This window comes from Rhinatrema bivittatum, chromosome 2, assembly GCF_901001135.1.
Source record: "Rhinatrema bivittatum chromosome 2, aRhiBiv1.1, whole genome shotgun sequence".
Lineage (NCBI taxonomy): Eukaryota > Metazoa > Chordata > Amphibia > Gymnophiona > Rhinatrematidae > Rhinatrema > Rhinatrema bivittatum.
In genome coordinates, this window is record NC_042616.1 from 140,760,830 (window position 1) to 140,786,160 (window position 25,331).

The following is a 25,331-nucleotide window of genomic DNA, read 5'->3' on the forward strand; positions in this document are numbered from 1 at the left end:
GCGTTCCATATAGAAATTTCTCTCCTCAACTGTTATTATTATACCTAAGGGACATGGCTGGGAATGAAAAGATGAGACCCCTACATTTTAACTGGCTATAAGTCTGCTGATGAGGACTCGAAAGGCTGAGAAGTCACGTCACACACTGCACATATGAAATTCCCCCAGAACAAAACGGAAAACTGATGACTATATTCTTTATGTCAGCCTCTTTTGAAATTCAGTGTAAGTAACACCGGTCTCGTAATACTTTGGATTCCCTTCTTTATAATTCTAGCAGCAGGGGTTCAATCCTAACACTAAACAGACTTGTACCTGACGGAAGACATCACAGGCGAGAGGGATTGTGAAATCAGGAGAATTTTACTGTATCTCGCTTTAATCCTGAGCTCCGGATTTCCTTGCATCTACACTATCATCCTGCCCTAAACTAACTCATCATCTGCTTTCTCCGGATTCAACCGAAGTCTGAGCCCTATGGTGGCCTGTTCATAAATATGCAGCTGTGTGCTACTGTGCATGTCAAAATGAGTAGAGGAGAGGCAAGAGCTGCGAGGAAAAGAGGAACTATGTGAACTGTCTACTATAAAAATACCATTCTGATAAATGCACATCATTTTATTTTAATGGAAGGTTTAGTCCTTTCAGTTTGATGAGAATTCAAAGAGTTTATGGGGTCGGACGTTAAACCTCCTCTGGCCTGGGTTGTACAGGCTCACAGCGGACCTGGATTTGACAATAAGCACACCAGTCCTGTGCCGGGGGGGGGGGGGGGGGGGGGGGGGGGGGCAGCAGGCCGGCTGAAGATCTGCTGCCTTCCAGCTGGGCTGAATCTCAGTCAGCAGAGAAGGACCCCCCCCCTGCTTCCTGATCCGGCCCCTCCCTTCCCAGGCAGGATTCAGGGAACAGGGTGGGAGGGGCTTGATCCTGGAGCAGACAGAGCAAAGGGAGATCATTTAGGGGTGAGGAGAGAGAGGCTGGGGGATGCCTGTGTGTGAGAGGAAGGAACAGGGGAGGGGCAGCGTTTAGGAGAATGGACTGGTGTTCGAGGTGCGTGGGTGTGGGTCTGTACATGCCAGACTGAGTTGGAGATCAGAGAGAGGACACGAGGGGGAGCAGGAACGACGCATAGTAGGGGCACCTGCCTCTTCCTCCCCACCAATGCAATTTAGACCCTGGGGTTCTTTCCCCCGGATCTCCTTGAATCTCCCTTTCTTCCTACCTCTCTCTTCTTCCCCAATCCTGGAACCTAGACCCCCAACCCCTCCTACTCCTTCCTCCCCTTCCTCAATCTCAGAACACTCCTCCCTCCTCCTACTCTTCTCCTATCCCAGATTCCCAATCTTCTCCCTTCCTCGGTCTTCCTTATCTACCATCCTATCCATCTCCTGCTCTTTCTCCCGCTCCTCCTACCATCTCCAGTCCTCTCACTTTCTCCTCACCCCATTCCTGGTCCTCCTCCCTTCTCTCACCACCTCCTTCTTTACTGATGCTTGCGATTTCTTTTCCTCACCCAATTAAAAGAAACAAACATTTCTTCAAGGCCAATATTCAAAAGATGGCATAACTGGTATATTCAGCCATTTATCTATCTAAATTATAGCTGGATAAGTAGTAATCCGTTATAATTTAGCCAGATAAAAAAGGAGCATTTTGGGGGCGTTCCAGGCAGGGACTGAGATATCTGCCTAAGCTAGTCAAATATCGGGTATATCTGGCTAGGTTAGATGGATAACTTTACACCTGCTTTTGAGAAGGTCTTCAAAGATAACTGGTTAAGTAGCACTGTCAGTAGCACCAAAAAACCCCAAGAAATGTCATCCTTCCCCACCTTATATTTAAAAAGGGCTCCAGGGGCGATCCGGGAAACTACAGACCGGTTAGCCTGACTTCAGTGCCAGGAAAAATAGTGGAAAGTGTTCTAAACATCAAAATCACAGAACATATAGAAAGACATGGTTTAATGGAACAAAGTCAGCATGACTTTTCCCAAGGCAAGTCTTGCCTCACAAATCTGCTTCACTTTTTTGAAGGAGTTAATAAACATGTGGATAAAGGTGAACCGGTAGATATAGTATACTTGGATTTTCAGAAGGCGTTTGACAAAGTTCCTCATGAGAGGCTTCTAGGAAAAGTAAAAAGTCATGGGATAGGTGGCGATGTCCTTTCGTGGATTGCAAACTGGCTAAAAGACAGGAAACAGAGAGTAGGATTAAATGGGCAATTTTCTCAGTGGAAGGGAGTGGACAGTGGAGTGCCTCAGGGATCTGTATTGGGACCCTTACTGTTCAATATATTTATAAATGATCTGGAAAGAAATACGACGAGTGAAATAATCAAATTTGCAGATGACACAAAATTGTTCAGAGTAGTTAAATCACAAGCAGATTGTGATAAATTGCAGGAAGACCTTGTGAGACTGGAAAACTGGGCATCCAAATGGCAGATGAAATTTAATGTGGATAAGTGCAAGGTGATGCATATAGGGAAAAATAACCCATGCTATAATTACACGATGTTGGGTTCCATATTAGGTGCTACAACCCAAGAAAGAGATCTAGGTGTCATAGTGGATAACACATTGAAATCGTCGTTTCAGTGTGCTGCGGCAGTCAAAAAAGCAAACAGAATGTTGGGAATTATTAGAAAAGGAATGATGAATAAAACGGAAAATGTCATAATGCCTCTGTATCGCTCCATGGTGAGACCGCACCACTGGAGCGCACTGTACTGTATCGGCCTGATAGCTGCTTAGTCTAACAAGAGGAGTAGATTTGTACACTGCAGTCTCCTTTTCGTTACGTATAAGGACTACAATTCTTTAGTGATGTCAAATTTACAATGAATACCTCTGAATGTGTCTGAAACACCACCCACCCTAACCCCAACCCACCTCCCGAAATCCCACGCCGATTCAAAGTGCCCCTCTACAGTGGTACGTATATAAAGAGTAGCAGAGTGGCCCTATATAGAGTCTCTGTGGGTCTGTCTGTCTCTCTCTCTCGCTGTTGGCATATGTGAGCCATGAGTATTTTAAATGCCATGAGCGTTCTTTATAAAAAGAGGCGTATGTTTGTTAACATTGCAATATGCATGCTTATGGGTGCACACGTGTTTCTTTGAAAATTTACCAGTAGATCTGAAACTGTTCAGACTCAGCCAAGTAGGAACCACCCTCATCTTGTGACTCAGGCCTCACATTTGATCTTAACAGAAAAGAGACCAAGAAGCAATCACAAGAAAACTTTGGAAATAATACAAAAATACTTTTGAAAACTCTTATTGTCAATCAGGCCTCAGGCATTAGCGATGCCTCTCTCTCTCTGACCTGAGATTGTAGTTGTCTCTTTGTCATACGTTTTACCCAGATTCTACTGTGGGACGCTGAAATTAAGGTACATAAAGGAGTGAATTTTCAAAGGAGTTACATGCATAAAAGTAGAACATTTGGTGGCAATTTTCAGAAGCTCTTTATGCTCTTAAAGGTGAATTTTCAAAACATTACATATATAATATATAGCATGTATGTGCAAAAGTAGCCTAAGCTTGGGTAATCCCTATTTTATAAAAGTAAAAAATATATGCATGGATACACTTTTGCGTGCACATATACCGCATTTTGTGGTCCAAAAGACGCCCCTGACCAAAAGATGCACCTAGGATTTAGAGGAGGAAAATAAGAAAAAAAAAATTCTGTTCCCATGACGGGCTCTGTACGGAACTCCCCCTGGAACGAATGTAGCGTCTCTCCCTCTCACGCGCCGTCCCTCTCCTCCCAACTCAGCCCAATCAGTCAAATGCACGAAACATCTAACATATCTAAATAAATGAGAAGGAAATGGCCTGCACTAACTTTGATGCCATGTATTGTCTTCTGCCAGCAGAGCTTCAGCTCCCTGCCGGTCTGCTGTTCCCGGGCTGCATCTTACTGCGAAGCTCGGAGAGGCGCAGGTCAAACATCAGCTGTTTGAACCGCGTGTGCTACGGAAGCCCCTCCAGTTCAAACAACTCCCTGCCGGTCTGCTGTTCCTGGAGTGCTGCGGGGTGCATCTTACTGTGAAGGTCAGTGGCACCCCGGGAACAGCAGACCGGTAGGGAACTGTTTGAACTGGAGGGGCCTCCGTAGCGCACGCATTTCAAACAGCTGATGTTTGAACTGTGCCATACTGATTGGGCTGAGTTGGGAGGAGGAAGAGGGGGATGGCGCGCGAGAGGGAGAGACGCTACATTTGCTCCATAAGACGCACAGATATTTTCCCCCCACTTTTGGGGGAAAAAAAAGTGCGTCTTATGGAGCGAAAAATACGGTACTCATATAAAAAAGGGGACGTGTAGGAGCATTCTAGGGCTAGCAGTTACGCATGTAAGTTGTTATTTTAAACCACACGACTTGTACATTATCCAGCTTACGCGAGTATTTTTACACCTGCTACTTATCTGGTGCAAGTGATAGCAAACAAGTGTAGTGTGTAGACCTTGACTGAGAGGGAGGTCTGGCCTAGGGGAGTTGAGGCTGAAGAAACAGGAAGGTTGCGATGACCTGGAGAAGGCCTGGGCCTACTGGTGGACTAATTATTAAACTTAGAATTTCTTCCACGTGGGCATGTTTTTTTCGCATTTAAAGCGGGACTTATGCAAGTAAATCCTAGTTTATTTTCACGTGTAAAATATATGCACGTGTATATTTACAACAGGTGGGTAAAGAGCACGTGTTCCATCCATTGCTTTCAATGCATTGCATGTATTTGTGCGCAAGCCTATTTAGGTGCGTGTATTGCATCGTAGAATTACGCATATTTTATAAAACGCGCACATAATAAAATACTATAGCAAATATGTGCGTGGCCACATATACATGCTGCTACACACAGTTGTTTGAAAGTTATCTTCGATAAATCCATTTACATAAATGCATTTTGAAAATTCAGCCTTATCATAGCAATTCTGAAAAGCCCATTTGCATGTGTAAAGTCTATTTATGCGCGTAGAACCTTTTGAAAATTACTTCCTAAGATGGTAACTTTCAGAGTGGTGAGCGGGTGCATATGTGTGCACATTCGTCGGGCCTCACCCAGAGACTCGGCCCTTTTAGAACAATCGCGAGTATATGCGTGTACGTTATAAAATAGCCTCAGCGTGGGCACATGTGCGCTCAATTTTAAGGGGACTCACACCTGTGTACGCAAATGCCACTTCTACTGCGTAAGTGGGGGAATTTTGAAAGGGACATGCGCCAACGCAATTGCCACTTTCACCAGTTTGTCCAGTTATGTGATAGGACTTCAAACCCTCCTAGTTTATTACCCTCCATTCCTCCCATTAGCCCCGACATTTAAAACTCCGCTGAACAGTCTACATTTTTTTTGTTCTCTTAGTTATACTTCAGCCATAGCAGATGTAAAGTTATGCGGCAGGGACCCCTGGCATGAGCCAGTGCACATAAGTATGTATGCACAAATTTCATGGTTAAATCCCAGCCCTCCCATGCCCCGCCAGACCACCCCCACGCAGCGGCATGTATGCACGTATCCGGTCGGCTTTTAAAATTCGCTCAGCGTGCGCCAGCCCGACATATTCGCACATCCTCTAATTTTGGTGCACATTGGGCTTTTAAAATTCACCTCTAACAGTTTAAAGTTAATGTGCTTTAAGGGCTTGATTTCATAATCATTTGCACTGATAAAACACAGTTTTAAGTGTGTAAATGGGTGTTTAGAAATTTGCTCTGGGGCTTGTACGTGTAAAAGAACACATGGAAGTGATTTCATATGTACTCATAGATCTACTAGAAAGAGGCGTTCCCAGGGGCGGAGTTGGGGGAAACCATTTACATGCACAAAACATGTACACAGACATTTACATGTACTCCCAAGCAGGCATGAATATATGCCATGTATACCATGCTGGGTTCACTTTGAAAATTCGGTCTGACGTTTGCGTATTATAAAATTACCTTCTAAATATATGCAATCTAGTTTACAAGCATTAACAGTCCTTTTAACATGCATAAATTAGCTTGCAGAAGTTTTAATGGAAAAACTATGTTAATATAATGATGAAAAGCAGAACTATCTAAAGCAGCCCATTACCTATTAGCAGAGTGGAAAAGTAAGGGGCAGATTTTCAAAGGGTTATGCGCATAACTTACGCGTGTAACCCGAAAACCTGCTCCCGCGCGCGCCGAGTCTATTTTGCATAGGCTCGGCGGTGCGCATAAGCCCCGGGACACGCGTATGTCCCAGGGCTTTGAAAAAGGGGCGGGGGTCGTGGGCGTAGCGCCAGTCTGGGGGTGGTACTGAGGCCTCCGGCACAGCGGCTGTGCTGGGGGATGGTGCGCCGGCAGCTGACGGCGCGCGCAAGATAAGCTTGCCAGAGGTAGGCGTAAAGAATTGAAACAAGGTTGGGGGGGGGATTTAGGTAGGGCCGGGGAGTGGGTTAGATAGGGGGAGGGAGGGGAAGGTGGGGGGGGGGAGCAGAAGAAAAGTTCCCTGCAAGGCTGCTCCGATTTCGGAGCGGCCTTGGAGGGAACAGGGAAAGCCATCGGGGCTCCCCTAGGGCTCGGCGCACGCATGGGGCACAAGTGTGCACCCCCTTGCGCCCGCCGAACCTGGATTTTATAACATGCGCGCGGCAGCGCACGCATGTTATAAAATCGGGTGTACATTTCTGCGCGCCAGGTAGCGCGCAGAAATGTACCCCTCTGCTCCTAAGTGTGCTAATTGCTTTGCAGACACATTAACGTAAAAAACTACACCTCAAGAAGGTATAGTTACGTTTTGCAATAAGCTCCGTAGGTAAAGTGCACAGATGCTTTATTGTCTCTCTCTCATTTACCTGTCATTAACTTTGGCTGTTAGCAAGCATAATAAAAACCATGTTAGCGCACTTTACTACATAGGCTCCTATGTCTCAATCCAACAGGAAGTATATTTTTGGCTTTTTCAATTGTTTTAAATTGCTGAAACACTTCTCATGCTATTCATGCTTTTGCATGTGCCCTTATCTTAGGACTGTTTCCTTTTATTCAGTCCAAGTTTGAAACTTGTAAGCAGTGGCACTAATCATCAAGGTTTCAACCCAGGCTACTGTCCATGTGCACATCTTTCATATATGCTTTTAATTCAATCATTTAAAAAAAAATATATATATCTAAAGTGGACAATATATTTGACATTTACTAACCTCATGCTTGGATCAGAAATGGCTGAGCATTCAATGCTGCAAATTTAAGGTGTTTTGCTGGGAAATTTAAATAGCAGTAGGGGAAGAGGTTTGTAGATGGATGTGATTTTCCAGGGAGCTGGGAAAGGAGCACTTAAAAAAAAAAAAGTAGCTGGGAGGCTGTCATGGAGATTGAGGTTACAATCAGAAAATGTATAGGAAGAGTCATACATCCTACCAGGAACCTCATGCTCTTCCTAGATACATTTCAAAGCTGGTTTAATTTTTTTTCAAGCTTTTAGATTGTCCAGTTTAATCAAAAGTGCTCCTGACATACACTCAGCCAGAGACCTATTCCCCTATTGATATTTGGTAAGAGTTAACGGCCTGAGTGCGAGGCATTTCTGATCCAAACATGAGGTAAATAAAAGGCGATATGTATATATATATACTCTCAACTTTAGATAGATGTTAAGATAATTGAGTTATGAATGTATATGAAAAGATGCATGAATGGACAGTAGCCAGGGTTAAAGTCGTGTTGATTGGTGCTACTGCCTATAAATTTCAAATTTGTACTAATTCAACCCCTTTTTGTGTCTGTTACTATGTACCCAATCTATGTGCGCAGGCAGGGCCGGTAGAAGAATATTTGGTGCCCTAAGTGAATCTTTTGGAATTCACACACATCCCCCCCACATCTTACTTCTAGCACAGTGCTCCCTCCACTGGCGGCTGTGGCTCCTGATTAATTCTCCCTTTTTTGGGAAGAATTAACTCTGGGACAGCACCCCTCTCTGCCTCGTCTGGCAATATTTTGCTGCTGCCCAAAACATTGGCGTTCTAGGCAACAAACTAGTTTGCCTAATGGAAGCACCGGCTCTGTGCCCAGTGAGGATAATTTTCAAAGAAATGCATGCAGAGGCACATACACATGATTATGGCCGCATGTAGATCTATGATAGTATTTTATAACCCGTGTGTATCATAGACGTGCGTACTATAAAATATGTGCATCTTTATCCTGGAACATATGCGCATATGGATGCTAATGCATGAATACATGCAATGCACTGAAAGCGAGTACTTCAAAGCACTGAAATACTCGCTTTCCTAAATATTGTAAAAATAAACGTGTAATTCAGCAAATTTTAAACATGTCAAATTGATTTTAAAAGCATTGCTCGTGCAAAAAAAATGCCCATCATATATACATGTAAGTGGTCCACACGTGAGCAATGTGGATTTTAAAAAGTCACACAATACGCGAGCTTTTGTATCTGCGTGCGCGTGAGGAGTAAGAGGGCGGAAAAGGGGTGGGGCTCAGGCAGGGCATGGGAATTCTGGGGCAGGGCCAAGACTTGCGCGCCTAACTCTGAATTCTAAAAATGGAACCCGCAGTGCACGCGCACTTAGATATCCGCCTAACTTTACTGCTGCTCCTGATGAGGAGCAGGTGTGGAGAGCTCGAGTTTTAGAGCTTAAAGGACAGAGTGAGAGGTCCGGGTCAACTGGGCGGTGTGCAGGATTAACGAAAGACAGGAGTCTGAAAGCCCCCGCTATTAACTAGAGAAACTGGTGGACTAATTGGAAAACTGGAAATGTGCCTCGCACAAGCATGCTTTAGAATTCGCTGACGTACGTGCGTAAAAGCCGACCTGGTTCTATTTAAGTCACAAGCATGCTAGCTGTGTTCGAGTAACCTCTTAAAATTAGGAGCATAATTAGACATGGTTGGTGCATTTTAAAACATATGTGCCCAAGTACGTGCACAATTAATTATTCTAGGATATCCCCTCTCGTGCGCCGTTAAGCACATATATGGGCGCAAGTGCGCTCGTTTTAAAATCGACCTGTGTGTGCGTAATTGAAATTACCCAGTTTACTAATTACTCCACCAGTTTGCCCAGTCCTTCCCCAGATTATCAAGATCCCCCTGGTTCTTCAGCTTGAACTCCCCCCAGGTGCACCCAGACGTCTCACCCAGTCAATTATATATAACAAACAAATCTAATATTATGCCAGATAATAAGCAGGAGTTAAATTATGTGAGTAAGTTGGCAAATGTATGTGCATAAGTGGCTTTTAAAATAGCAACTTACACACATAGGGGTACATTTTCAAAAAAAGTGCGAGCACGTACTTTTGTTCACTCACCAGGCGCAAACAAACGTACGCCGGATTTCAATAGATACGCGTGTATCTGAGCATCTCTTTTAAAATCCGGGGTCGGAGTGCGCAAGGGGGTGCACATTTGTGCACCTTGCGCGTGCCGAGCCCTGCGCGCGCTGCCCGTTCACTCCAAGGCCGCTCCGAAATCGGAGCAGCCTCGGAGAGAACTTCCCTTCCGCCTCCCCCCACCTTCCCTCCCTAACCCCCCCCAGCCCTATCTAAACTCCCCCCCTCCCTTTATCGCAAAAGTTACGCCTGCTCGAGGCATAATCACCCGACCCGGGGGCTGGTCCAGTGGCCTTGGCCACGCCCCCAGAATGCCCCCAGGCTGGCACCACGCCCCCCGGAATGCCCCGAACGTCGCGCCGCCCCCCTAGCAAAGCCCCGGGACTTACGCGCATCCCGGGGCTTGCGCGCGCCGCCGAGCCTATGCAAAATAGGCTCGGCGTGTGCAGGGGTTTTTTTTTTAAGGGTTACACGCGTAATCCTTTTAAAATCCGCCCCATAACCTTTGGCCTGCCCCAGAATGCCCCCAGACCTCCCATTTTTTACATGCATATATGTGCACATGAAACATTATGGGGGTAATTTTAAAAAGGATTTACATGCACAAAACTGGGTTTTACATGTGAAATGCATTTTACCCATTAAGTGGGCTTTTGAGAATTGCTGTAATATATGCCATTGAATTGTTCATAGGATATTCAAGCGTAAGTGCACTTTATGTGCATAAATGGCTTTTGAAAATGACTATGATAGTAATTTACATTTACACGAGTAACTCCTTTGAAAATTAACCTGAAAGGGATAAGTGGGCTTTTGCAAGTTACTGCGATATATGCTATTGAATTGTCAATGGGTTTTAAATGGGTAAATGGGCTTTTGAAAATTGCTACGATAGAATGTTACATTTATGCGCGGAACTCCTTTGAAAATTACCTCCAAAGTACGTGCATTCTTTTGACTTTTTATAAAATACCGCTTACAAGAGTACAGGCTTCTTACGTTCATATATGCTAATTTTTCTGCACATAACTCTTTGAAAATTCACCCCATATTTTTGCATCTCCTGTCTGAGGGGTCAAGTGCCAGTTTATCTTTCTAAGATACTCAACATATATTTCCGGTACAGAACATAAGGGTCTCTCCAGGGGGCATTGCTAAAGATGTCACCCATTCGAGAAATGCCATTTAACACAACCAAGAGCTCTGAGCCTTCTTAGTGGCTGCTACGGTTTTATGAAATAGTTTTCCCTGTGAACTTACTTCATTTTTCATAATAGCCAGTCATGAGGCTATTATTTAATTTTTCATAATAAATTAAAAACCTTCCAGTATCCATCACTTTAATAGATGACTGCTGTATCCTGCCTTACAGGCCGATGCAATACAGTGCGCTCGGCCGAGTGCACCGTTTAACCCGTGGCTGGAAGTGGGTTTTGGTCGCGCGCCCACAATCCCTTATTCTATAAGGGGATTAGCGCGTCCAACCCTCCTGCAACACCAATAGCGCTCATCACATGCAAATGCAAGTTGATGAGGCTATTAGCTATTCTTCCCCACTCCAAAAAAATGTGCGCCCGACGCTTTTTGGTTCCCCCGATATTAAGTCGGAGGAACAAAACGTGTGCTGTGCACACAGGTTAGAAAAACGGTCGCTCGTAAAATTGAGCATCTGTTTTCCTGCCTCACTGACAGCCGCACATTTGTCCCTAGCGCCTCCTTGGCAGCACGTCCCCTCATTTAAATATTCAATCGCGCGCCCAGGAGAGCTGCTGGGCCCACATTAGGAAAGCAGGAGCTCAACACCGAGTGCCCGTTTTCCACGCCGCTTTATTGGATCGGCCTGATAATTGAGGATATGTGGATTGTAAGACGGCTTCTTTTTAGTTTCTGTGGATGAAATCTTTGAAATCTTTTGGGTTACCATGAGGGGGGTTTTCATGAGAGAAAGAAAAGGTTGGAGGGTCTCATTGATTTTACTGTTTTAGTATTAGAGTGGGGGAAAGGGGGCAGATTATTTTGAGAAATAGAGAGGCACCTAATTGTCTGAAAAATAGGCAGTTTTATTAATACCTAGGATCAGAAGTCCTAATTAGAATATGTATAACATCACATCATATATATTCTAATGTATACACCATTGGGAGAAATTCACAGGCTGTCTTTTGCGTCAGGTAGATTAAAAAACTGCTTTAAAATGCTAGTTTATTTTATCTTAAGTGATTTTCTCCATAGTATTTTTTGTGACTTGTACATTATAGATAGCACTTTATTATGCATGATTTGTTTCTAAAGAGATAGGGGACATGTTCTTATTTTTATTTTCTGTTGTATTTTTAAGATTGTATGATGTAATCTGACATTTTTAAATACGCTATTTTTAGACATTACTTGCACAGAAATAAAAGGTTAATTAAAATTATATACAGATATAGATATCTAGATATATATCAGGTGATACCTTTTTATTGGACTGCTAATACATTTCTTGACTAGCTTTCGAGAGCTAGTACTCTTTTCTTCAGGTCAGAATTCATATGAGCAAAAAATGACATATTTCTTGTTATTACTGTGTATGAAATGTACTTTAATGTGATTAGACTGCCTTATTGCTGTACACTGCTTTGGAAGGGCTACATTTAGCTCAGAAAGGTGAATTAGAAATGCTTAAATCAAATTAATCAGTGAAAGTGGTGCATGGGCACACGGGGAATGTGGGAGCTCATGGAAGAATGGGATAGAATCAACCTACAATACCAAGTCAGATTTTCTTCATATGAGACAAAAGAACATTTTCTTCAATATTTATCAGTGTTGGATGAATTTAAACATGCAGTATTATAAGAAAAACAAACAGGAAATATCCTCCACGGCGGACTTAAAGCAGAATCTCTACCTCTATAATTCAGTGCCATTCAGCACCTTTCCATGGAGAAAATCACTTAAGATAAAATAAACCAGCATTTTAAAGCAGTTTTTAAATCTACCTGACTCAAAAGACAGCCTGTGAATTTCTCCCAATGGTGTATACATTAGAATATATATGATGTGATTCTATACATATTCTAATTAGGACTTCTGATCCTAGGTATTAATAAAACTGCTTATTTTTCAGACAATTAGGTGTTTTGGGAGAATACTATAAATATGTGCTTATCTGTGTTTTCATGGCACAAAATACAATTTTAGGCATATTTTTATGTTGATTGAATTTACTAAGGTGCAAATCAATTTATCTTCAAATGTTTACATCTTATTATTTAAGTTACAATTGCAAAATGCAACTTTACAATGCAGTGTTGCGGAGCAGGGTGTGTGTGGCTGGGAGGGGGCAGAAAGTGTGTAGCCAGAGGCAGTGAAGTGAGATAAGAGTGGGTGGGTGTGGCTTGGGGATGGTGGGTGTGTGTGTGATTGGTAGGATGGCTGGTGTGTGGGTGTAGGAGGCTGAATTGTCCCCGTCCCCTCTTCCCTCCCCCTTCCCTATTGCTCTTTTCCTTCCTCTCTCCCTTTCCTTCTTCATTTCCCCTTCCCTTTCCTCTTGCACTCACTTTTCCTGTTGGCTCCTCCCGTGAACTTGAGCTTCCCACTGGCCCACTTCTCCCATGGTGTTTTTTCTTTGGCTGGTGAAGCCTGACATTCGCTGCTCCCCATGGTGTCTCTTCATTGGCCACCAGGGTTTGGATTCCCCTGCTGGCCTTGCTGCTATGTCATCATTCAGACACTGCTCTTGTGTATCTTCTTGACCCACTTGAGGGCTAGGGATGTGCATTTGTTAGTTTTTGGTATACGCAGCCATCTAACGTGCGTCCATCAGGTGCACACCAATCGTTGTGTGTACATTTGTTCATTCTTTAAATATGCAATAAGCATCCAAACAAATGAAACGAATGGACACACGAATGCATATTCCTATTGAGGACAGCGGCCAGATGATATCCACTAGAGTCCCCTGAACTGAAAAACCCAATTTCCCTATCAGCAAAGTTTTATTTGGATTTTTCAGTTCTAACTAAAAATCAGAAGCCCTAATTAAAGCATAATAGTATAGCACTCTATACTGTTCCATGGAGAAAATTATTTTAATAATAAGTTACTTTTTCTATAGGTTTAGAGGTTGCTTGCAGTTGCTTCTCTCCTGCTTTCCTTCTAACTCCCTTTTTGCCCTATGAAGAGCTGCTTAGTGAGCATTCTCCCATAAGTTTGAGCGTTCCTGGTGCATGATAGCCTTGCAATTTTGTTTAAAACAAAAAATCAAATTGTCTCCATGGCACGATGCATATTACTATACCACATATTATACAGTACACAACTGTGAGGGAGCTTCACAGCCTAGTCTGCTTTCACACTGGCAAAGCTTGAATGCTGCTTTAAAATCCTAACCCATTTTGTTGCCTTGGAAATATATTTAGTGCTTTATAAATATTGGTTCAATAAGAATGTTTAAAATAAGGATGCAAATTATTCCTTTTTTAATGTTTTAATGTTTGAGGATGGCCAACTGCAATATTAATGCTCCATCTGTGTCTGGTAGTAAAAGAGCAGTGCTTGCTTAGGGAGTGGTGGATCATGCTCTGCACCTTTAGGCACAGAAGAACCTCTCAGCTGGGAATGGCCTCATGAGAGGCTAAGAGCACGAGTTCCGCACGACCCCATTTACCTGTAGCTGTCTCATCTTATGCAACTGCAGACGGAGATCAGAGACATTGTGTTTCAGTTCGTGCAGGCTGACTTGCATTGTGGTGGCACCAACAGGTGGAGGAAGGTGACTGAGGACAGTGGTAGACTCAACAGCATTTAATGAATTCTTTCCACCAGGCATATGAACAATTCCTGTAAGAGAAAGCCAAGAGGAAGCCTTGGGTTAGGAATAAGGAAGAGCCCAGTAATATATTTTTTTGCCTATCAACTTGTGTGTGATAAGCATCAGAGATGTGCTTCGTTTTTTGAGTCGGACACTTTGGGGTAAAGTTCGGTTTTCCTCGGTTAGTTTTTTTGACAAACGAATAAAAAACTAAGAGAGAAAAACGAAACCGGCTCAAAAAACGAAGCGGGAAAACGAAGCTAAAAAAACCCACTCCAAGCATTAAAACTTACTATAAAACATTAAATACAACGCCCCCCCCCCCCCATCCCGATCCCTCCCCAAGACTTACCATCATCCCTGGTGGTCCAGTGGGGTCCCGCGAGCGATTTGTCCCGGCATGCCTGCCTCGCTCAGAATGGCGCCGATAGCCTCTGAATTACAATGTCACAGGGGCTACCGGCGCCATTGGTCAGCCCCTGTCACATGGTCATAGGCGCCATCTTGTGCTCTTACCATGTGACAGGGGCTGACCAAAGGCGCTGGTAGCCCCTGTGACATAGTATGGGCAAAGGCTATCAGCGTCATTTTGATTGCTGGCAGCCGACGACGAGATCGCTCCCGGACACCCGCTGGACCCCCAGGGACTTTTGGCAAGTCTTGGGGGGGGGGTCAGGAGGCCCCCCCAAGCTGGCCAAAAGTCCCTGGGGGTCCAGCGGGGGTTTCGGAGCGATCTCCTGCCCTCGGGCTGTCGGCTGCCAGTAATCAAAATGACGCCGATAGCCTTTGCCCATACTATGTCACAGGGGCTACCAGCGCCTTTGGTCAGCCCCTGTCACATGGTAAGAGCACAAGATGGCGCTGATGGCCATGTGACAGGGGTTGACCAATGGCACCGGTAACCCCTGTGACATAGTAATTCAGAGACTATCGGCGCCATTCTGAGCGAGGCAGGCACGCCGGGCATGGAGGAACAAATCGTTCGCGGGACCCCACTGGACAACCAGGAATGTTAGTAAGTCTTGGGGAGGGATCAGGATGTGGGGGGGGTGGTTTGTATTATATTTAATTGTAATGCTTGGGGTGGTTTTTAATTTAAAAAAATAAAATGTGCCCCTCTCCCCGTACAAACCCGAAAAAAAAAATGTTTCGGGGTTCGGGGCCCCCTGACGAATTAGGCAATTTCGTTGAAATTGCCTAATTCGTGATAAACAAACCACATCTCTAATAAGCATTACACAGGTCTGCCATGTCTTTATTAGATTTTTTTTTTTTTCTGATCTTGTAATTTCCTTAACGGGATCCAGCACCATGAACCTTCATTTAAAACAAACTAAAGATTTTCCCCTTATTTTATATCTCCTCCCTGCTCAATTAGCCCAGAGTTAGAGCCCAGCATGGTGTCGCTGTTGAATGATGACTGGGACTCCCACCTTCACAGCCCCAGTTGTCCAGGGGAGTAGAAGATCTGAGCCAGGAATCAAACTCAGTTCCTCCATATTGCAGTGCACAGCACTGCCACCAAGACAGCTCTACAAATGCTTTTCAATTAGGGGCTGAAAGAGCTTCAATCAATCTACCTGACTAGAGGCACAGTAACTTCCATGAAAATGCTCTGATCCTGGGTCAAACTTAGTGGGACGGTAGAAAATGTATGGGCCTGGCCCCAATCTTATTGAAAATGTCCTTGAACTTATATGGATGAGGTCATTTTAATAGGGTAAAAGTAGAAAAGTGGTAAAAAAAAAAATAAAAAATCAATGAATAAGCACGGTCTTCACTTACTGTACTCCCCTCTCTTCTACATAGAACTGACAGGGTACAGAGTGCTGTGTAGGTTCTGCACAAACAGGTCAATATGGGGACACAGTTTAATAAAACAGCACAAGGCAAATGGGTGAGAAAGAGCCTTCTTCCTCAGAGATCTTCCAGTGCACAGGAATTTGATTAAGCTAGATGTCCTCACTTTTGAGTATTATAAGAACACAAGAAGTGCCATGCTGGGTCAGACCAAGGGTCCATTGAGTCAAGTATCTTATTTCCGACAGGGGCCAATTCGGATTTCTTGGAAGCACTTGGCATTTCCCAAATAGTACATAAGAACATAAGAAATTGCCATATTGGGTCAGACTGAGGGTCCATAAAGCCCAGCATCCTGTTTCCAACAGTGGCCAATCCAGGTAACAAGTATCTGGTAAGTACCCAGACAGTAAGTAAATCCCATGCTACTAATGCCGGTAATAAGTAGTGGCTATTCCCTAAGTCAACTTGGTTAATAACAGTTTATGAACTTCTCCCTCCATGAATTTGTCCAAACGTTTTGTAAATCCAGCTTGCTAAATGACATTCTCCATTTCTTGTTGCCCACTCCCAGGGATAAGCATTGGCTTTCCCCAAGTCTACCTGGCTAATAATTGTTTATGGACTTTTTTCCAGGAACCTGTCAGATTGCACAAGCATAATTCCAAAACAAACTCTAACACATGCAGGAGGAGTGTGGTGAAGCATGCAGATGTGTGAGAAAGGAGTCCTGTGTGCGCTATATATCACCAAGAGAGATTCCCAGAAATTTCCATGCTGACTGCTGTTCAAAGACCACTCTTTCTTATATAACACCACAGCTGGATTCTACGCTATAGGGCCTGTGCACAGCAAATAGTATGCTATGCGCTAAGCCCCTAGAAGTATATTTTAAGAGCCGTGTGCAGGCGCACAGGTTCACACGTTTGCCGGCACACGCGCATGGATGTGGTGATTTTAAAACATATACGTGTATATGTGCGTATTTTAAACTCTGCTATTCATGTGTACATCTTCGCACGATTTCATTTTGACACACGCATGTATGCGCAAATGCCGCCCTGCTCACGTAAGAGGGGGAGATTTTACTAGAAGCACGCGCCAATGCAATTACCTCTTTTCCCAGTTTGTTCCAGTAAAGGAGAGGATTTCCTAACCCCTTTAGCTAACTCACCTCCCTTTTATCCTATTAGCCCCAAGCCATAAGACCCCATTGACTTACCCTATTTTTCTTTATTTTACAACTTACACGCCGTCCATAGCAGAAGTAAAGTTACGCAGTAGGGGACCCCGGCGCGTGCTTGTGCGCATAAAGATTTACTCGCAGACTTCATGGTGCAGTTCTAGCCCCCCATGTCCCGCCCATGCCCTGCCCAGACCATGCCCTCACCCCACCCCGTTTGGTGATTTTTTTTTTCTGCACATACAAGGAGATACAGCCGTACCAACGCGGGTTTTAAAATCTGTGCAGCGCGCCGAGTCACGTGTGTATCTCTCGGCTTTGGCACATATAGGGGTTTTAAAATCTACCAGCTAGTGTGCATGTTAGACTGGGATCAGAGAACATTATCAGGTACATGCTAAAATTAGTGCATACCAATGTATAGATGAGGGAATGCTGTGTTCAAACTAGACTTTTCCATGGTATACTTTCCTCCACCTACTGTTTACCATGCACCTGATAAAGACTAAAATTTAACCCCTGCCTCAGACCAGGTATTAACTTTCAATGTTTGCTGCTCCTCAAATTCCCCCCTGCTAACTATGGACTTCTGCTCTAGGAACTTATCCAAACCATTTTTAAACCCAGCTATACTAATTACTGTAACCACATCATCTGGCAATGAATTCCAGAACTTAACTATGTGTTGAGTGAAAAAGAATTTTCTCTGATTTGTTTTAAATGAGATACTTGCTAACTTCATGGAGTGCCCCCTAATCCTTGAGTTATCTGAAAGAGTAAATAACTGATTCACATTTACCCATTCAAGTCCTTTCATGATTTTGTAGACCTCCATCATATCCCCTCTCAGTCATCTCTTCTCCAAGCTGAAGAGCTTTCTCATAGTCTTTCCTCATAGGTGTTGCGACCGTTGGTCTTCGAAGGCTTCGCCCCGCCTACCTCTCACTACTTGCGGCTCCTCCCTCTCACCTCGGACTACTGGCTGCCGCGGCGTCTGTTTGCCGTCCTCTCCGGCGTCCCCAGACCGGCTTTGGTGCTGCTTCCCGCCATGCTCCTCCAAGGTACCTTAGCACGCGCATGCCACCCTCATCTTTATTTCCACGTTGGAACGAACCTCAGGGGCGACCCCTGATATGACGTCACGCTGCCTGGATATTTAAGCCTACAGTATTTGCTAGCTCATCGAGTTAGCAACGGAAACTCCACGAATGGGATTCGCTCTCCGTACCGAAGCTGCTCTGCCACTCCAGCATTATCTGGAACTCTTGCACCCTTCGGGGTTGCTAACGGGGTACCCGCTCCTCGGGGGCCTCTTCTGCTTCTTTCAGGTGCTATCAGGAAACTGATACTCGCTCCTCGAGGGCCCATGTTCCCTGAGTCGCTGCCTGCATCTTCAAACCTTTCTACTTGGAAGACTTCACTAACAGTTTCCATCTGTGAGTACAACTACCATCTATTCCACAATACTGCTTCCCTGGAACCAGGTACTCGCTCCTCGAGGTCCTGCCCTCTGCTCCAGTGCCAGACCTCTCTAGTGGAATCTCTGTTACTGCTACATGAGTACAATACAACTGAGTCTCTCTGCTCTAAGGGATCAGGTACTCGCTCCTCGAGGGCCTGCTCTCCCTGTCTCGGAGCTTCTCCTAATTCTACCTGGGACTCTGAATGCTTCTCATTGTGTACTCATAACTCTCAGTCTCTTTCCACTACAGCACAGCCTAGCAGAGGATTCGCTGTTCCAGCGTCCTGTGGGAGACGTACCCAGTCGGGCTCAACATCTACTACTCACTACTGCCACCTCTGGTGGTTTCCAAAACTGTTTAATAAAAGATTCAAATCTGTGTTTCTGTGTCCAGAGTCTAGCCTGACACTGTGGTCCCTCACAGCACTGCCCACTGTGGTTGTGGTCAGCTGCCACAGGGGTAGATTTTCAAACCGCGCGATTTGGCGTACTTTTGCTGGCGCATCAGGCGCAAGCAAAAGTACGCGGGATTTTAGTAGATACGCGCGTAGCCGCGCGTATCTGCTAAAATCCTGGATCGGCGCACGCAAGGCTATCAATTCGGTATAGCCGGCGTGCGCCGAGCCGCGCAGCCTACCCCCGCAGCCTACCCCCCCGCAGCCTACCCCCGTTCCCTCCGAGGCCGCTCCGAAATCGGAGCGGCCTCGGAGGGAACTTCCTTTTGCCCTCCCCTCACCTTCCCCTCCCTTCCCCTACCTAACCCACCCGCCCGGCCCTGTCTAAACCCCCCCCCTTACCTTTGTCGGGGGATTTACGCCTCCCGGAGGGAGACGTAAATCCCCGCGCGCCAGTGGGCCGCTAGCGCGCCGGGACGCGACCTGGGGGCGGGTCCGGAGGGCGCGGCCACGCCCCCAGGCCGTAGCCACGCCCCCGGGCCCGCCCCCGGAACGCTCCCGACACTCCCCGAAAACGCCACGCGGTTCGGGCCCGCCCCCCGACACGCCCCCCTCAGAAAACCCCGGGACTCGCGTAAGTCACTAGAAGCATATGCTATCGGCGTAAATGCTCAGCATAGGCAGAAGTGGCTATAAATGCTTTTTTTTGTAAGGGTTTTGAGGAGGTTCCTGCCCAGCCAGAGGTTTTGCTATTTATGATGGTAAGGGTGGGAATTGGGCCTGAAACCCATGGTGAAGTTTCTTTCTTTCTTTTTTTTTTTTTTTAAAGGACTGCTACTTAACTGGATATCTTTTGAAGATACCCAAGTGAAAAGTTATCCAGCCACACAAGCGGGCTGCTACAGTAAAGTCCGTGGGAGAGCGGGCGAACGCCCGCTTTCCCGGCGCGCGCACAGGCCACTCTTCTCTGCGCGCGATTCAGTATGCAAATTAGGCCCGGCGGTAAAAACAGGTAAAAGGAGCGGCGGCTGTCAGCGGGTTTGACTGCCGACGCTCAATTTTGCCGGCGTCGGTTCTCGAGCCTGCTGACAGCCACGGGTTCGGAAACCGGATGCCGGTAAAATTGAGCGTCCGGTTTTCGACCCGCGAGCCGACTTCAAATTTTTTTTTTTTTTTTTACTTTTGGTAACTTTCGGGACCTCCGACTTAATATCGCCATGATATTAAGTCAGAGGGTGCACAGAAAAGCATTTTTTACTGCTTTTCTGTGCACTTTCCCGGTGCCCGGAGAAATTAGCACCGACCTTTGGGTCGGTGCTAATTTCTGAAAGTAAAATGTGCGGCTTGGCTGCACATTTTCCTTTCTGAATCGCGCGGGAATACCTAATAGGGCCCGCAACATGCATTTGCATGTTGCGGGCCCTATTAGGTTTGTGGGGGGGGGGGGGGGGTTGGACGCGCGTTTTCGGCCCCTTACTGAATAAGGGGTAACGCTAGCGCTTCAAGCCTAAAGTTATCCGGATAAGTTAGCGGGATATAACTGAAATTTGGCTATGTTAGCCAGATAAGTTTAGCACATTCTGGAACGCTGCCAGAATGCCTCTTTTTTATCCAACTAAATTATAGCCGGATAAGCCATTATTTATTTTTTTTATTTATTTAGCATTTTTTATATACCGAAGTTCTAGTAACAATGTTTATCCGGCTATAATTTAGCTGGTTAAATGGCTGAATATCCCAAATCTTGCCATTTAGATGGCTAACTTGTAAGCTAATCTATATCAAAAAATACACCTTTGCCGCGACCTGCTATACTAAACAAAAACAATCAAGAGCGCCGCTCTGTCGACAGAGAGCCTTGTGGCACAACGTCTAGAGCTCAGGAGAAACCGTCGAGGAGAGGGCTGCAGACTCCGTGAAGTTGGTTTCCGCAAACAACGAATCCCCTGAGGAAAGGCACTTTTGTCTGAAACATGTTGGGATAACGGAGAAGAAGATGGACACACCAACCTAAATCGGGGAAGTCTGTTTTTTACCCTTTATTGACATTCTCATTGAGTATAATGGAGTAATCCTTGCGGTCACGCATTTAAAATTTTATTGCCACGGAAGAGTCCTTCATGTGTTGTTAGGGACAACACAAGTTCACATAGAAAATTTTCAAAAAATAATTGTTAAAAGTTCATCTAGGAGGAGGAGGAAGGTTGATGATTATAAGTTCACCTTACGGAGGTGCGGGGCACCTACACTATGTATGAAACCTTTCTCTGACTCCATTTAACATTTTCAAATCTACACACATGATAAAAAAATTTTCTCCACATTGGTAGTGTAGGCATTTACTTTATTAAAAATAATTCCAATACATACATTATTCCTTCAAAAGTTTATTGAAGAGCTTAGCGACAGAGCGGCGCTCTAACTTGTAAGCTAGCCATCTAAAATGGTTTTGAATAGTGACTTAAAATGTCCAGACAACAATGGTCAAGAAAAGCATTTTATTTTCAGTTTAAGGACTGGATTATGTCAGCTATGGGATGTGCGTCTCTGCTATCTGTGTGGTCAGTTTTCAAAAAGCCATAACACAGATACCTTATCCAGCTAAAATTAGCCAGAGAAGTTATCAGGGATATTCCAGCAGGATAAATGTCCTGCTGAGTATCCTCAAATAAAATTATCCAGGTAAAACCTTCCCAGATAACTTTTGAGCTATGTTTGAGTGAGGGAGGGAGGGAGGGGTATTCTACTTGTGCCTGGGTGTACTTGTTTCTCCTCCTGGCAGAGTTACAGACAATCCCTTTTCCTGCAATCAGTGTTCTGAAATCTTCACAGCCACTGAACTGCAAACATCAACAGAAACACCTTTTGCTGAAAAGTCAGTAGTCCGAGCGACAGACATACCAGAAAGCTTTTCTCCATTGCCATAGTAACTAAACGTTGTGTGGGTGCAGCTTACAGTACATCAGTTAACAGTACATTAGTGGGCTAATACTGTCTACATAAAAAAAGAAAGAAAATTTCTTTTTGCGAGTCTAAGATAATGGATTTATAAATTTAATATATAATTTTACAAAACAATCGCAGAGAATTTCCTTGCTAAGTTTAAGAAATAATTTTAAAATAGGTATTCATAGGAATGTAGAACAGAAACCTTCAGAACATCTTAAAGGACCAGCTCCAGGTGAATCTCCCTGAGCGGGGTACATCACCGAGTAGGGAAATAAAGTTTAGGCTCAGAGGAGGGACAGAGAGGCCCCGGGGAATGAGGAGAAGGCAGCTCCTATGTAAATGATTGCCCTGTTGCTGTATGTTTGGTAAGCAGGTTCTCCGTGTTTCATTTTTGCCTGTGATGCAAGGATAACCGGAGTCCATGTATTCTGTCCTCCAGCAAGCCAAAGTCTGCTCATGTTGTGTTACAACATAAAATAGTTCTAAGTAGACGGAAATAACGGAAACTGTGTAATCTCCAGGAGGAAGATATGTCTGCCATACAAGCAATGCGAAAACAAAGGTATGACTAATTGCCATGGCCTTAGTGTAGAGCCGTAGCCAGGCAATTTGGCGCCTATAGCCAAGCGAAAAACTGCGCCCTCACCCATTACACAACACATGACACCACGAGTTGGGAGATTTTGTTCAATGTTTGTACAGCAACGCCCATGGCTAGTGCTAGGATACTAAACTTTACAGCCTTGCACCCCCCACACCATCAAACCTTCCTCACACACAATTAAAAATGATGCATTTATAATAACAGATTTTACATGTAAAAGAACATTCAAAGCACAGTTTTCTGAGGTAAAAATATCACTTACAATATGTATATTATATTTACATGCAGTGCTGAAGAGCCAACCAGAAAACCCTGCAAAAAAATAAGAGATACTTGGAACCTATATGGTATTAGGCCTAATGTAATGCATCTTGGGCATGACCCCAGAGAGCCACTCAAACAGCAATAACTCTACCTATGAAAATTAATACTGTAAATATTACACCAGGCCTAAAATAGTAATAAACCCCTTATTAGGAAAACAGAACAATCCAAGCTGCTATAGATCCTTATATAGAAACTACACACTAATGGAATAACTCACTTCAGGTCACACATGCAAAATACAATTAAACCCTCTAATACATAATAAAGAGACCAGACAATATAGAATAGAAATGTACAGACAAAAACTAAACTGGAAACCACAACAAGCCAAATTCTGTATGCACTGCAGCAATGTTAAAAACAGAAACATTCAATCTTTAACAATACCAACTAACTCCCCCAATTACAAGTCCTTTTAGACGCCTCAATTGACCGTCATAATAGGCTTCATTGTACAATAAAGGTTCATTTCATTGCTCTGCCTTATATTTAATCATAGGTCAATTTTAATTGTTAATTAACACTATTGTTAATAGTGGACAGTGGAGTGCCTCAGGGATCTGTATTGGGACCCTTACTTTTCAATATATTTATAAATGATCTGAAAAGAAATACGACGAGTGAGATAATCAAATTTGCAGATGACACAAAAATTGTTCAGAGTAATTAAATCACAAGCAGATTGTGATAAATTGCAGGAAGACCTTGTGAGACTGGAAAATTGGGCATCCAAATGGCAGATGAACTTTAATGTGGATAAGTGCAAGGTGATGCATATAGGGAAAAATAACCCATGCTATAATTACACAATATTGGGTTCCATATTAGGTGCTACAACCCAAGAAAGAGATCTAGGTGTCATAGTGGATAACATATTGAAATCGTCGGTATAGTGTGCTGCGGCAGTCAAAAAAGCAAACAGAATGTTGGGAATTATTAGAAAGGGAATGGTGAATAAAACGGAAAATGTCATAATGCCTCTGTATCGCTCCATGGTGAGACCGCACCTTGAATACTGTGTACAATTCTGGTCGCCGCATCTCAAAAAATATATAATTGCGATGGAGAAGGTACAGAGAAGGGCTACCAAAATGATAAGGGGAATGGAACAACTCCCCTATGAGGAAAGACTAAAGAGGTTAGGACTTTTCAGCTTGGAGAAGAGACGACTGAGGGGGGATATGATAGAGGTGTTTAAAATCATGAGAGGTCTAGAACGGGTAGATGTGAATCGGTTATTTACTCTTTCGGATAGTAAAAAGACTAGGGGGCACTCCATGAAGTCAGCATGGGGCACATTTAAAACTAATCGGAGAAAGTTCTTTTTTACCCAATGCACAATTAAACTCTGGAATTTGTTGCCAGAGGATGTGGTTAGTGCAGTTAATATAGCTTTGTTTAAAAAAGGATTGGATACGTTCTTGGAGGAGAAGTCCATTACCTGCTATTAAGTTCACTTAGGGGCGGATTTTCAGAGCCCTGCTCGCGTAAATCCGCCCAAAACCGGGCGGATTTACGCGAGCAGGGCCCTGCGCGCCGGGAAGCCTATTTTACATAGGCCTCCCGGCGCGCGCAGAGCCCCGGGACTCGCGTAAGTCCCGGGGTTCTCCGAGGGGGGCGTGTTGGGGGGCGGGCCCGGTCGTCGCGGCGTTTCGGGGGCGTGTCGGCAGCGTTTTGGGGGCGGGTACGGGAACGTGGCTACGGCCCGGGGCGATCCGGGGGCGTGGCCACGCCCTCCGTACCCGCCCCCAGGTTGCGGCCCGGCGCGCAGGAGGCCCGCTCGTGCGCGGGGATTTACTTCTCCCTCCGGGAGGCGTAAATCCCCGGAGAAAGGTAAGGGGGGGGGTGTAGACAGGGCCGGGGGGGTGGGTTAGGTAGAGGAAGGGAGGGGAAGGTGAGGGGAGGGCGTTAGAGGATTCCCTCCAAGGCCGCTCCGATTTCAGAGCGGCCTTGGAGGGAATGGGGGTAGGCTGCGCGGCTCGGCGCGCGCCGGCTATACAAAATCGATAGCCTTGCGCACGCCGATCCAGGATTTTAGCAGATACGTGCGGCTCCGCGCGTATCTACTAAATCTACTATCTACTATCTACTTTGGCAGCCTCTACTTTTATGGAATTCCACAATGAAGCCTATTATGATGGTCAATTGAGGCGTCTAAAAGGACTTGTAATTGGGGGAGTTAGTTGGTATTGTTAAAGATTGAATGTTTCTGTTTTTAACATTGCTGCAGTGCATACAGAATTTGGCTTGTTGTGGTTTCCAGTTTAGTTTTTGTCTGTACATTTCTATTCTATATTGTATGGTCTCTTTATTATGTATTTGAGGGTTTAATTGTATTTTGTATGTGTGACCTGAAGTGAATTATTCCATTAGTGTGTAGTTTCTATATAAGTATTTATAGCAGCTTGGATTGTTCTGTTTTCCTAATAAGGGGTTTATTACTATTTTAGGCCTGGTGTAATATTTACAGTATT

The 25,331-nt window shown here is 44.7% G+C and overlaps 1 protein-coding gene across 20 annotated transcripts in view; it reads right to left on the reverse strand.

Annotated features, from left to right (window-relative positions):
* The window catches only part of KIAA1217 (KIAA1217 ortholog), a 925,495-nt gene that overhangs the window by 70,470 nt on the left and 829,694 nt on the right, over window positions 1-25,331 (reverse strand). For all 20 annotated transcript variants that reach the window (XR_003854495.1, XR_003854494.1, XR_003854493.1 and 17 more), the window contains one exon: window positions 13,994-14,166. Coding sequence is in view for 17 of the 20 variants with exons in the window: in XM_029588689.1 (XP_029444549.1) it covers window positions 13,994-14,166 (173 nt within the window). In the remaining 3 variants the exon portion in view is untranslated. The remainder of the gene's footprint in view (window positions 1-13,993; window positions 14,167-25,331) is intronic.